Raw genomic sequence first — 14,822 nt, forward strand, 5'->3', positions numbered from 1 at the left:
TACGCTCTGTGTCTAGTTTCGATTCGTTTTCCACTGTATTTATGTACTTCAAAACTTAACTTAAATTTAATGTTAATTAAAAACTAGTTGTTTATCTCTATGTAAAATTAATTATCGCATTGATTCGTTTCAACGTTAATAAACGTGAACTTTGACATTTGCATTGCCAACAATCGCGGGAAAACGGCTTGAATCAGCATCAGCAGCCGCAGGCGGCACATCGTAGTAAACGAAACCGCATGCCAAGGACGGCAGGCGAACAGTTTAGCTGAGAACTACGATGGATTAAGGTGTTTCTGACAAGGTGTAACCTTTCTTATGACTTGTGAAAATGGAGGGATTTCGTGCAACAATATTCAACGTTGCTCAGGATGCCACTCAGGTGGCCAGCGCCTCTACCCAGCTTGGTGATAGGGATCGAGAGTACATTGTGCCGGTGGGTAAAAAATAAGCATTGATGAATTGGGTGTGGCATTAATTTTTTTCTGGATATGAAGTGAAGGGCCATCGTCACGGGAGGGGGTTGTCTGCATGTGTTGGTTACTGACTGGAGATATAGTACTAAAAAAATATATTTTTATTTTTCACATAGAATTGGAGTAATGTAAATAAATGTATATGTACATGGGTAGATCTATATTGATTTTTAAACAGGTAACACATAGCTTTAGATCTAACAAAAAATGTTTTTTTAAAGGTAAGTACTTATTTAGAGTTTGCTCATTAATCACGTTTAACAGTCAACAATGTGATGGTTATGTTGCATATAACAGTACAAAGTTTTACAATTTATACATGTAGTCAAAACATTTTCTTGTGTACTATGATAAAGTTTAAAAAATCATCTACTAAATGTGACAAATTAATATTATCCTTTATATATTTGAGTTGTCTAATGTAAATATGAACTTCATTTGAAGAAGTACTAGCATTATTGTTCAAGGTCAACATGGGGTATTTACATAAAAAATGAAAAGCTACTGTCATTTATAAATTACACTTATACCTAATCTAATGTAATTACACAGTGTACTATGACATGAAATAGTTTTCTTTGTTTTTAACACATAAAAAGGCATTTGCTTGTTGTTAAAGTGTGTTTAATTAGATAAACTACTTTTTAAATAGTGTCTGATATGGTAGAAACTCCCATTTAAGTTAAGATATTTACCATCCTTCTTATCCAATTTATAACTGTTACAGTAGGTTTAATATCCTTCAGCAATGTGTTATTGCGTGCGTTTCAGTATAGGTCTAATTATAGGACACTTCACTGATTGTATCTTCAGGATTGCACTGCGTGTCTGCTGTAACTACGATAATAAAATATAGTAAAAACATGCAAGAAAACCAAATCAAAGCTGAAGAAATGTTAGTTTTGAGGACATATTGCTGATTGAAATTTTGCTGGGAACAAGTGAGTGTGAACAATGAGCCATTAGCTGCGGATAGCTAAATTACTGTACAGCTGTTGTTTTGTAGCCATCTTAATTGACATTGATTTTCATGTTCTGTCAGCAGTATTAAGCTGCATCTCTCTGTATATGCAGCCATCAGACAGAGCAGCTATCACAATCACTTTTTCTATTCAAAAGAAGTGTTGCTTTTTTGGCAAAAGTGAATATGAAATTATTGCCATAAAAATATCAACAACAGAAATATAATTTTTTTTATCAGACTGAAATAATTCACATAAATATAGGGTCAGATAATTCTGATTTGATTTTAATAGTTGAAAGTACAGTGGACCTTGTGTGTCACATTCTCCCCATCAAACTTATAATAAATGTTTAGTTGTGAGTGTGATCATGGCTTAATATATTACAATATATGTATAACCTGTCTAATCTGGAATTCTGTCTATACTGACTTTGATACAGCATCCTCGCCTTTAATTATAATCCAGCATTTTGGATAAAACATAAACATGTTATTTCAGATATATCTTTCTTTATCCAGGTATACATATTTCCATAGCTTAAGTTAAAATTACATTTCAGCTGTGAGGTAATTACAATTGTCTTCATCACATGGTAATGACAATACAATGGCCCAATTAAAGTGACGTTAAATTGACAGCATGCTCGAAAATGAGCAACATTTTCATCTGACATTCTGTTGATAGTGTTGCTATTAGTAGTGTCCATAATGGGCTTATCTCCAGGAGTGGATTCAGTTTGTGATTGTTTCATTTTTGCCTTTTTCGCAGGTTGGTACATGACGCAAAATTGGTATGGCAGAAAAATACATATGGTATATACATGTTTCAGCTAGCTAGGCTAGACATCATCAGAACAATGGTATAATTATTTACAGCAAAGATTAAAATTATGGCTCTATCGTGATATACATTAAATAACAATTATCTTTATCAATAGGTAATGACAGAGTATATATATATCAATTCTGCAAGCTGAACCCCATCTTTGTCTGATATTCTGGTGATAATGTTGGCAGTAGTAGCAGTATAGTCTGAATCTTTGTCTGATATTCTGGTGATAATGTTGGCAGTAGTAGCAGTATAGTCTGAATCTTTGTCTGATATTCTGGTGATATGTTGGCAGTAGTAGCAGGAAGTTGGAATCTTTGTCTGATATTCTGGTGATAATGTTGGCAGTAGTAGCAGTATAGTCTGAATCTTTGTCTGATATTCTGGTGATAATGTTGGCAGTAGTAGCAGTATAGTCTGAATCTTTGTCTGATATTCTGGTGATAATGTTGGCAGTAGTAGCAGTATAGTCTGAATCTTTGTCTGATATTCTGGTGATAATGTTGGCAGTAGTAGCAGTATAGTCTGAATCTTTGTCTGATATTCTGGTGATAATGTTGGCAGTAGTAGCAGGAAGTTGGAATCTTTGTCTGATATTCTGGTGATAATGTTGGCAGTAGTAGCAGTATAGTCTGGTGAATCTTTGTCTTTGATATTCTGGTGATAATGTTGGCAGTAGTGGAATCTTTGTCTGATATTCTGGTGATAATGTTGGCAGTAGTAGCAGGAAGTTGGAATCTTTGTCTGATATTCTGGTGATAATGTTGGCAGTAGTAGCAGGAAGTTGGAATCTTTGTCTGATATTCTGGTGATAATGTTGGCAGTAGTAGCAGTGATAAGTTGGAATCTTTGTCTGATATTCTGGTGATAATGTTGGCAGTAGTAGCAGTAGCAGGAAGTTGGAATCTTAGTCTGATATCTTGAATCTTTGTCTGATATTCTGGTGATAATGTTGGCAGTAGTAGCAGGAAGTTGGAATCTTTGTCTGATATTCTGGTGATAATGTTGGCAGTAGTAGCAGGAAGTTGAAATCTTTGTCTGATATTCTGGTGATAATGTTGGCAGTAGTAGCAGTATAGTCTGAATCTTTGTCTGATATTCTGGTGATAATGTTGGCAGTAGTAGCAGGAAGTTGGAATCTTTGTCTGATATTCTGGTGATAATGTTGGCAGTAGTAGCAGGAAGTTGGAATCTTTGTCTGATATTCTGGTGATAATGTTGGCAGTAGTAGCAGGAAGTTGGAATCTTTGTCTGATATTCTGGTGATAATGTTGGCAGTAGTAGCAGGATAATGTTGGCAGTAGTAGTAGGAGCAGGAAGTTGGAATCTTTGTCTGATATTCTGGTGATAATGTTGGCAGTAGTAGCTGATATTCTGGTGATAATGTTGGCAGTAGGAATCTTTGTCTGATATTCTGGTGATAATGTTGGCAGTAGTAGCAGGAAGTTGGAATCTTTGTCTGATATTCTGGTGATAATGTTGGCAGTAGTTGGAAGTCTGATATTCTGGTGAAGTTGGAATCTTTGTCTGATATTCTGGTGATAATGTTGGCAGTAGTAGCAGGAAGTTGGAATCTTTGTCTGATATTCTGGTGATAATGTTGGCAGTAGTAGTAGCTGATATTCTGGTGATAATGTTGGCAGTTAGTCTGAATCTTTGTCTGATATTCTGGTGATAATGTTGGCAGTAGTAGCAGGAAGTTGAAATCTTTGTCTGATATTCTGGTGATAATGTTGGCAGTAGTAGCAGGAAGTTGGAATCTTTGTCTGATATTCTGGTGATAATGTTGGCAGTAGTAGCAGGAAGTTGGAATCTTTGTCTGATATTCTGGTGATAATGTTGGCAGTAGTAGCAGGAAGTTGGAATCTTTGTCTGATATTCTGGTGATAATGTTGGCAGTAGTAGCAGTATAGTCTGAATCTTTGTCTGATATTCTGGTGATAATGTTGGCAGTAGTAGCAGGAAGTTGGAATCTTTGTCTGATATTCTGGTGATAATGTTGGCAGTAGTAGCAGTATAGTCTGAATCTTTGTCTGATATTCTGGTGATAATGTTGGCAGTAGTAGCAGGAAGTTGGAATCTTTGTCTGATATTCTGGTGATAATGTTGGCAGTAGTAGCAGTATTGAAAAGTAGGAATCTTTGTTTTCTCTACTATAATATATTTTTTTCTTTGTGACATACAATACATTTTGTTAAGGCTTCAAGCAAAGGTGAAGGATTCTTTCCCCTGACCAAGATGAAACAAAATCCAAAACATCGGCTTGGTATTTAATGCTGTCTGCTGGACCAGGAGGGCTTTAGTTCAAAATTGTATTCCTACCTGGTATGGCCTAGATATTTCTATTTTTATTATTGTGTCATAGGAGGGCTAACAAAATATAACTTGATCTTTCCTCCGTTATCTATATGTAAGTATCTTATTTTCCTTCACTCTGCCATATACAGTTATACATATACTATGTATCTTCAAAAAATATTTAGACTTAAAAAGTTCTACTTAAGTCATTATGAGAAAAGTCCTATAAAAGTTATTGGGAATTTGGAGGGCTTGATGTTGGCTCTAAATGATTGTAAGTGTCTTTTACTGAGGATTTATTTTGATATTTAGACCAATGCTGTAACCTTGATAAATGCAAATGCCAATTTACATTTAACTGCTTAGCTAGAGAGAACTTCCCCTTGGTTTGATTGGTTGAACGTCAGAATAGAAAGCCAAAAGTCCTGAGTTTGAATCCCAGTAGAGCCATTGAAATAGATAATGACCTTTGTTACAATACAACAAAAGTATTCTCCATAGAATTGTCAGTCTTAATTGTTGTATTCTGCCAAGGTTGACAAATCCTGTATCAAAATTATCTGTTTGATCTTCTTAAGCTGTGTAAACAAATTCTCTCTGATCTTGAATCATATAAACAAAGCCTGTTCAGAATTGTCTGATATTCTTCAAGTGTATACTCTTCTGTACTGAACTGTGTGTCTGCTATCTTCTTTAAACAATTTGTTGCCCATTGCCAGTAAACCACTTTAAATGCTACTTTTACTCATTCAGTTCGCAAAAGACCGCAGCAAGGCTATTCTTGTGGGTCGTAGACGTAGGGAAGTTTTCTTCTGATCTCTTTCATTTATGTAATTGTCTAGACAATAGATTGTCAAACAAAGATGAATAAAGGTAAACCAGAAAGGTATGTGAATTACTGAAGTAGTTGATGATTTCATCCTTAGAAAGTGATAGCAATATTTATACATAATTTACTGTAGATATATCAGCTGTCTCAAATGTGATTGATCATGCCGACAGGAGTGTTAGCGTATATATTAACAGATTACATGTATAAATACTGTTAATATATTTCAGCTGACTTATAGTGATTGGTGAACTAGTGGTTGGCAGTTCAGACTGTTAATCTTGGTAAAAACAGAATATATGTATAGATACTGTAGATATATTTTGGCGGCCTCGAACGTGATTGGTCCTGTTACTTATTCATGTCTGTAACTGGTACTGCTTTGTTAGTTCATGTTTTCCCAACATGCCATTTACTGTCTGATGAATGATTCACAAGTTGGTAACCTGTTGATTTTATTGACATTGGTAAGAACTTTCCTGTGAAAATGTCTTTTAAGTATTAGGTGTCTGATGTCAAGTTTCTGTTCTGAAATATCAGTGATAGACATGTTGGCACGACAAACACATTTTGCTGAAAAGCATTCAGCGAAATGGTGAAATCCTTTCAGTAAAAACCTTTTACTACTGTTATAGATATCGTTGGAAATGTGGAGTGATAAATGGTGTATTGACTTTTTCACTTTTTGGTTTGATAGAAAAAGTTATAAACAAAAGATAAAAACTTGGCTGAGCGATTTCATCAACTTTGATCAAGAATATAACTGGATGTACCCAGCAGTATACCCATTCCCGGTGATCAAGCTCACCCATATCTACTGTTCACAAAACTTGCTGGGTATGTCTGCTATAGAGATGTAAGGCTGAGAGTGGTGTAATTTGTCATTAACAGTGTTACAAAGTGAAAACACTGTTACTTAGCCCCAATCAATTTTAAGTCTAATAGTGACCAGTATAAAGTGTAACGGATATTGTGTTATTGATGACAAGTTAGTTTTATATATATACTGTAAAGGTTGTTGTTTCAATGGCTTCATTTTTTCACTGTTTTCATGCATGAAATAAAATTGCACATAAATGGAAACTGTGAAGATTAAATCAATCAATAAGACGAAAGTTTATTTCATTGTGAATGATTTTTAAAACGATATCATTTACAGTGTATTATGGCTGTAGTGATAGAGAAATATCATATCGCAGGTAAATGGTCTGTGGTGATAGAGAACTGTCACCTATATGTTACTGTACTGAAGAAGCCTCAGTAGATGTGTAATGGTTGTGGTGATAGAGAACTGTCACCTATATGTTACTGTACTGAAGAAGCCACAGTAGATGTGTAATGGTTTGTAGTGATGGAGAACTGTCACCTATATGTTACTGTACTGAAGAAGCCACAGTAGATGTGTAATGGTTGTGGTGATGGAGAACTGTCACCTATATGTTACTGTACTGAAGAAGCCACAGTAGATGTGTAATGGTTGTGGTGATAGAGAACTGTCACCTATATGTTACTGTACTGAAGAAGCCACAGTAGATGTGTAATGGTTGTGGTGATAGAGAACTGTCACCTATATGTTACTGTACTGAAGAAGCCACAGTAGATGTGTAATGGTTTGTTGTGATGGAGTACTGTCACCTACATGTTACTGTACTGAAGAAGCCACAGTAGATGTGTAATGGTTGTGGTGATAGAGAACTGTCACCTATATGTTACTGTACTGAAGAAGCCTCAGTAGATGTGTAATGGTTGTGGTGATAGAGAACTGTCACCTATATGTTACTGTACTGAAGAAGCCTCAGTAGATGTGTAATGGTTGAGGTGATAGAGAACTGTCACCTATATGTTACTGTACTGAAGAAGCCACAGTAGATGTGTAATGGTTTGTAGTGATGGAGAACTGTCACCTACATGTTACTGTACTGAAGAAGCCACAGTAGATGTGTAATGGTTGTTGTGATGGAGAACTGTCACCTACATGTTACTGTACTGAAGAAGCCACAGTAGATGTGTAATGGTTGTGGTGATAGAGAACTGTCACCTATATGTTACTGTACTGAAGAAGCCACAGTAGATGTGTAATGGTTTGTTGTGATGGAGAACTGTCACCTATATGTTACTGTACTGAAGATGCTACAGTAGATAAGGCCCTATAATAGCATATCTGTACATGATTGTCGAGTGTTTCTGACAACAAGGAGGCTATTTTCTGTGTGTAATTCCCTGGGTATTTCTTTGTTATGTAGGTTATGTCTGTCCTGGGTTTGGAATGTACATTGTTATAGATGTCAGGCATCAGAAAGAAGGTGTTGGTTTACACTCTAAATCTACTGTCCCTGGTATACCATTATTGTTTTTAATGGGAGAAAACAAAAATATATACATGTAATCTGATTTGATGCTCTGGTCTGTTCTGGTAGATATGTTTTTGAAACTTACGTACAAACTGTTCAATATAAATATTGTCAACGTCTTTGCGAACAAAATAAAAATGAACAAATAAGGAAATATTGATCTGTAACTTTTGTGTATTTTTCAGATACACATATGTTGCCTATGGCTTGAGCGCTCTCCACAAGTAAATGTTTGTTCTGTTTCCTAGATACAGAGGAACTAGAGGATTTTCTCCACACCTTCTCTTTTATTTACACCAGGAATACATAGCCTCTGCCTCACCCTAGGGGTTTATGTAACCATGGCAATGGGTGTATTGCATGTGATGTAACCATTGGCATCAGGAGTATCCATTGCATCCAATGTAGCACTCTCCTTTCTGCCAGAGACCCTCCTGTTTCTGTGAGATATGTCTTTTCAATGTCAGTGATATTGCCTGTGTCTAAGACCTGGCGGAATCTGTCGATTGTCTCCTTATTTATGGGATAACAAGCAAATTATTTCCTTTGGTCATGTGAAGCTGTTAGACTGTTATGTTGGCTATAGAGTCAGTTTTTTGTGGACCAATCCTAATGTAAGCAAAACATGCACATCTTGACTTGGTTGAAACTCCACATTCTTACACCTGATAACTTGTAAGAATTAAACTTTACTTCAAAAACCACGTACACATGATCAGTGTATTGTGTAATTGTCCATATCTATATTTTCAAACTTTCATTTTTTCCTCAAAATTATTAACTTAGTAACAGGATGGCCACCACATCAGTCACTGATTGGCTTAACAGTTCATGTTATGTGCAGTTAAAGGCAAAGTATCATGGCACTTAGCTAAATATAGAAATTAGTATGATAGAGTGCCTTGACAACATTTTACAAAATTAGACTTCATTCAAAAATTTAAATGATCCACACACCCAGAGTAATCAGGCATGTCCACATAGTAAGTTAGAGACTGTGTCATTCAATGCAACAATTGGATAGGAGAATAATTAGGCAGTAAACAACGGATAAATGTATATAAATATGATGGTCAATAAACAACACTGAATGTTTGGATACAGCAACGGCATACATAACCTTAGGTAAAGATCCGAGAGGTTCAGATGTTCGAGGCTCACTACCTGTGGCAGAATGTGTTTCACCACGAACTGAGAAACAGAACAGTCTGTGTTGTCATGGTTGTGTCCATATTACACATAACTGCAGTTGACAGCATCCCATGGACCTCCTACATCTTGTTCAGTGAGGAGACCCTCCTCAAAATTACCCTGGCTATTCACAGGCGATATAGCCAGTAAACGTTGAAATATAACAAACATTATATGTGTCAGAGAGTTACTCTCATTTCACCCTGATAACCATCCTCTTACCAACGTGTTAAAACTGAAACCCCTCTTCAGCTGGTTAGTTATACACAAAATGTCATACAGAAGAATGATCTTGTCACAAACAGTCAAATACTGGTATATGGTCTTACGTTTTTTGTTTTAAATTTGCAGTTAGGATTTTAATATATATAGTAGATTGCACAATTGTCACCCTGGTGGCTTCCTGTTGATGACATAATGTGTCCTTATGATTATCATTGAAACATGAATGAGAGGGATTTTGCATATCTAGTGGTGTTGAAATTCATTACCAATCCTATAAGGGATTGTGTCCAGAACATGTTTGAATTAAATCTTAGTTAAGGATGATTATGAAATGTTTTCTGATCACAATCTATAGTAGTCAAAGTTAAATTATCTCTATTGATGTTCTGTTCTCAGTCCCAATATACAATCAAATTTTCTAATTTTCCAATTATCTTAGTATGCAAGTCAACCATAACTTAGATAATGAGATAAGATTTGTAAATGACTGGATAAAACTCCATGTTATCAGTCTTTGAATTACCAGAGTTTGAAAAAAGGAGCTAAATTGTATTTCAATAGGAAAGATGACAACAGTGGAAGGACACACCAGCGATGTATATAGGATGTTAGGTTTTATGTGATAAATGATTTTATGTTTGGTAGTACAAAGTGAATTACAAACATAATATGTCTGTGCCCCTGTTGACTGCTAGTCCCTGCCTCTGTATGTTTTACGTTTCAAAGGAAGGGCAGATAAGCCAGTAGAAAAAAACTGGTAGCAAAACTAGTACTCTGGTGATAGGTGTACAGACAGTAGCCAAAACGTACCTTTCTATAATTGAAGCAGTGATTGACTTTCTTGTAAGTAGAATACATCTGCCAACAGATAAAAAGTCACTAAGGTTTTTAATTTTGATAGATGGATGGTTACCAAGGATACTAGTTTCTTTTATTGGAGAAAACTAGACAGTGTTTAGAGCTCAGAGTTTAACATGTATACAAAACATTGCTCAGATATTTTGTGATAATTAAGTGAGGGAACAATGTTCTGCTGAATATTGTTTTTGGAGCAATCCTCAGATCAAATCTGGCATGAAATACCTCTCTGCTTTACAACTTTGTTGCATGGTATACTGTGTGTGTGTGTGTGTGAAGCAGAGCAGTGGTGTAGTGAATTGTAGTATTGGGAGAATCTTCTAACACAACCTATCTTTTTGTATCTTACTTACTCTAGTGCCCTGTTTACCTGTTATTTTTAGTAGAACTCATTCATCAAACGCAACGGAGTTTCTCCAGTGTTTTCTAATAAAGAAAACAGACAAGACCTTGTACCATTGAGGATGTGGAGATATTGATGAGATAAAACATATTCCACTCATACAGACTCAATGACTATAAACACAGATACAAGGATTACAGCTGTACATGTGCACCTGTGGTTAACATTTCCCAGTTTTTCTCAGACATGGCTTTCATCAAGATATAAACTGAATCCGTACAGTGAACATGAATTTGAATTAAAATATGAAAATTATCTTGAGATTTTCAGCTTTGAAGGTAATATTATGATCTGATTGAGGGGAAGTCCATGCATACATGAAATTGCCTTCAGAACCATAATAAACTGCCTTTGGTAATTGTTAACACAGTCTCTGGCACAGAGTTATGGAATACACAGACTTCGGTACAGCTATCTAAGGAGACCATGCATAGACTTGATTTTGGTACAGAGTTCACAGCCTTAGGTAGAGTTTTAGAGAACATCAACTTCATATTGTTGGCAATCAAAAGCCTATAAATGCCAACTAAAAGCAGTTCAGTTGTTAAATATGGCTTTGATATAATATCTGTGATCATATGATCAGAAATCTCCCATCTCAATTTTAACCAATCATTTGGAACTCTATATCATCATCATCACATGCAGTATTTTTTTTTCTTGAATTGCGTTAGTATGTATGTTGCCGTTTGTCTTTTCAAGGTTTTGGAATCTTATTCAGAGACTGATATCATTTATATTTGGTAGATTTTGTTACCTTGACAATGTAGATGTTTTCCTAAGTAACATTTTGATTGGAGGATTAGGATTACTGTTTATGAATTTTTTTAATTGGATATAAAAATGTATGTTACTTTGAAATTAGACAGGCAATATTCTTCCTGTCTTTTGGTATCATTGTAATACAAAAGGTTTGAAAATGAACCCCTTATCAACCCTTTTCAGTTAATTTACCTAGTGCTCTAAATTAGCCGTACTGCAGATTTAATTGAACGTAGCCAGATAAAATAAAAGCTGATAAAATTTGCCTTAAAAAAAGTAGAGATGTGTTGAAACAACTTTGATTGACTGATGACCTATTACTGATAGACTATGATCCATACGATGATGAAATGGAACAGTGATAATCCATGTGATGGTAGACTGATCAGTAGTGCCTCCTGACTCTAGATCTGTGCCACACCCGTTTGTTTGGTATGTATCCATGGGTACACTATATACAATAATTATGGCTAACTATCACACGGGCTGTATGTGATTACAAGGTATTTACTCTGATGGGTATGACCTTTACTGTGACCTGATCAACCTGGTCCACACTGATGGTTTCTATTGACGCTTGTTTAGTTAGTAGCAAGAACCACACAGTCACGTTTATATTTACTGAATACAGGTGTGCAGTGGGTGAAACAAGGCTTCCTAACCTTATCTTGAACATTTTGTCCACATTATATCATCTACATGGTTAAACCTGTATACCTTCAAATGTTCAGGATATTTACTGTAACAGTTCATCAAATGTAAACTGATTGGCCAGTTCTGTTAGAGGTGTGATACTTGAATACTGAGGAGGAGGATTTCTAAATGCTGTAAAGTGCTGACAAAACTTAATCCAACCAAACATTATAAATATCTTCAAAACTTTAGGATATTTATTGTAACTGATTACCAAAGGTGTGATGCCATGATGTCTCAATAATGGGAAATGCTGACATATACCAAATAACATATACCATCAAAAGTTTAGGACATTTACTGTAACAGATTGCCTGAAGTGTTATAGAATACTAAAGATGATGAACTCCCAATGAAAAAGAACACCAGAGCTCAGTGAGAAAATTCTAAGAGATCTTCAGCCTATCTTATCTCTCAAGATTACAAGTAACTCATAAAGTACATTTTCACTTTCATCCCATCTAACTGGACTGTTAGATATAGTAGACAGCTTTGGTAGGCCTGATTACCTGTAGGATGGTAATGATGCTGACTATACTGCCATAGTAACTGATGGCAGGTTGCCTTGGATACTTAACTGTATCAGTGTATGTGTTACTATGTAACTATGTGGGGTATTATTAGCGACCAAATCATGCAAACATTCCATAGCTGTTAAGTTCTGTATATGTTTGATTACTGTGCTTTCCTGCTTTTAGAAAAATAGTATCTCACACTTTGTTATTATTCTAACTTACATAGCTATAAGATTATGTAATGTATCAAATTTTACAGTTAGAGCTGAAGATTTTTTATCCATATTTTAATGACGATTTCATTCATTATTATCCATCATTGTTTGTCTCCCATTAAAAAGGATAAAAATCTTAGTGATCGATTGTACTGAATTTATTCTGCAACAAGGAGATGGATGCATTATAGGACCCCAGGGTCCAATATATCACTTCTTACTAAACGTAAGGAGGTGGGCTTATTATAGGACACCAGGGGTCCAATATATCACTTCTTACTAAACGTAAGGAGGTGGGCTTATTATAGGACACCAGGGGTCCAATATATCACCTCTTACTAAATGTAAGGGGGTGGGCTTATTATAGGACCAATATATCACTTCTTACTGAACATAAGGGGGTGGACTTATTATAGGACACTAGGGTCCAATATATCACTTCTTACTGAACATATTATAGGACCCCAGGTGTCCAATATATCACTTCTTACTAAATGTTAGGGGGTGGACTTATTATAGGACCCCAGGGGTCCAATACATCACCTCTTACTAAATGTAAGGGGGTGGGCTTATAGGACCCCAGGGGTCCAATATATCACTTCTTATTAAATGTTAGGGGGTGGACTTATAGGACCCCAGGGGTCCAATATATCACCTCTTACTAAATGTAAGGGGGTGGGCTTATAGGACCCCAGGGGTCCAATATATCACCTCTTACTAAATGTAAAGGGGTGGGCTTATAGGACCCAAGGGGTCCAATGTATCACTTCTTATTAAATGTTAGGGGGTGGACTTATAGGACCCCAGGGGTCCAATATATCACCTCTTACTAAATGTAAGGGGGTTGGCTTATTATAGGACCCTAGGGGTCCAATATATCACCTCTTACTGAACATATTATAGGACCCCAGGTGTCCAATATAACACCTCTTACTAAATGTAAGGGGGTGGGCTTATTATAGGACCCCAGGGGTCCAATACATCACCTCTTACTAAATGTAAGGGGGTGGGCTTATAGGACCCCAGGGGTCCAATATATCACTTCTTATTAAATGTTAGGGGGTGGATTTATAGGACCCCAGGGGTCCAATATATCACCTCTTACTAAATGTAAGGGGGTTGGCTTATTATAGGACCCCAGGGGTCCAATGTATCACTTCTTACTGAACATAAGGGGGTTGACTTATTATAGGACCCCAGGGGTCCAATATATCACCTCTTACTAAAATGTAAGGGGGTGGACTTATTATAGGACCCTAGGGGTCGAATTCATCACTTCTAACTAAATGTGAGGGGGTGGGCTTATTATGGGACCCAAGGGGTCGAATTCATCACTTCTAACTAAATGTTAGAGAGTGGGCTTTTCATAGGACACCAGGGGTCCCATACAGCACTTCTTACTAAATATAAGGGGGTGGACTTATTATAGGACCCCGGGGTCCAATATACCACTTCTTACTAAATGGAAGGGTGTGGAATTATTACAGGACCCCAGGGGTCTAAGACTTTACCTCTTATTTACAGTAATTTAACGATCTGGTCTTATTACAGGACAATGAAAAAGCATTATCAGTTAATTATTAATGGTTTTACTTAACTAACAATATACTAGGTATAGATGGCCCAGGTATGGATTCACTGCCAGGTAACAAAATATTTCATACGGTTGTTCCATTTCATATGACAAGAAACATACTTGTATTTTTTGTTACAAATCCTATCATTTATGGTTTTAGATATTTAGATACCACTGCAGCCTGTGACAGTTAGCTATACAGCAGATCTGACATTGTGGGAGGCAATAGATTTAAAAATCAAATCTCCTCCTACAGAATCAATGTAGCATCCTATTAAATATTGATGACTTCTAGATTGTTTTTTATCCTTTTGAAATGTGTTTTTGAAAACTATCTGGTATCTGGATATGCACATATTTGATGTTATGAACAAGGGGCGCCAGAAAGTTATGTACCTAACCTTTTATTGAAGTGATCTGTGACAAGTGAACATTGATTTAGGGAGATTTAACAAGACAGATAAGATATAGCAAAGTCTTACACTTTATCATACTGATCCTTGTTGATAAAGGACATAGTTTTCTTATCATTTATTGGTACATGATTGCAGATGGATCAGATAATGATTATTCATCAGGAGAACATGCCATCATACATACATATCTCTGTGCTAATCTATTTTACCACTTTTTTAAG

General features: G+C 36.0%; 1 protein-coding gene across 4 annotated transcripts in view; it reads left to right on the forward strand.

Annotated features, from left to right (window-relative positions):
• The window catches only part of LOC132544047 (F-box/LRR-repeat protein 2-like), a 66,245-nt gene that overhangs the window by 13,980 nt on the left and 37,443 nt on the right, over positions 1 to 14,822 (forward strand). The window contains exon 1 of one of the 4 annotated variants that reach the window (XM_060207612.1): positions 282 to 436. The exons of the other annotated variants lie outside the window; for them this stretch is intronic. Coding sequence (XP_060063595.1) covers positions 332 to 436 — 105 coding nt within the window. The 5' untranslated portion in view covers positions 282 to 331. Of the gene's footprint in view, positions 1 to 281; positions 437 to 14,822 lie in introns of those variants that run through there. 4 annotated transcript variants of the gene reach the window in all.

This window comes from Ylistrum balloti, unplaced genomic scaffold, assembly GCF_031769215.1.
Source record: "Ylistrum balloti isolate Yb309-2 unplaced genomic scaffold, AGI_CSIRO_Ybal_v1 Utg369778, whole genome shotgun sequence".
Lineage (NCBI taxonomy): Eukaryota > Metazoa > Mollusca > Bivalvia > Pectinida > Pectinidae > Ylistrum > Ylistrum balloti.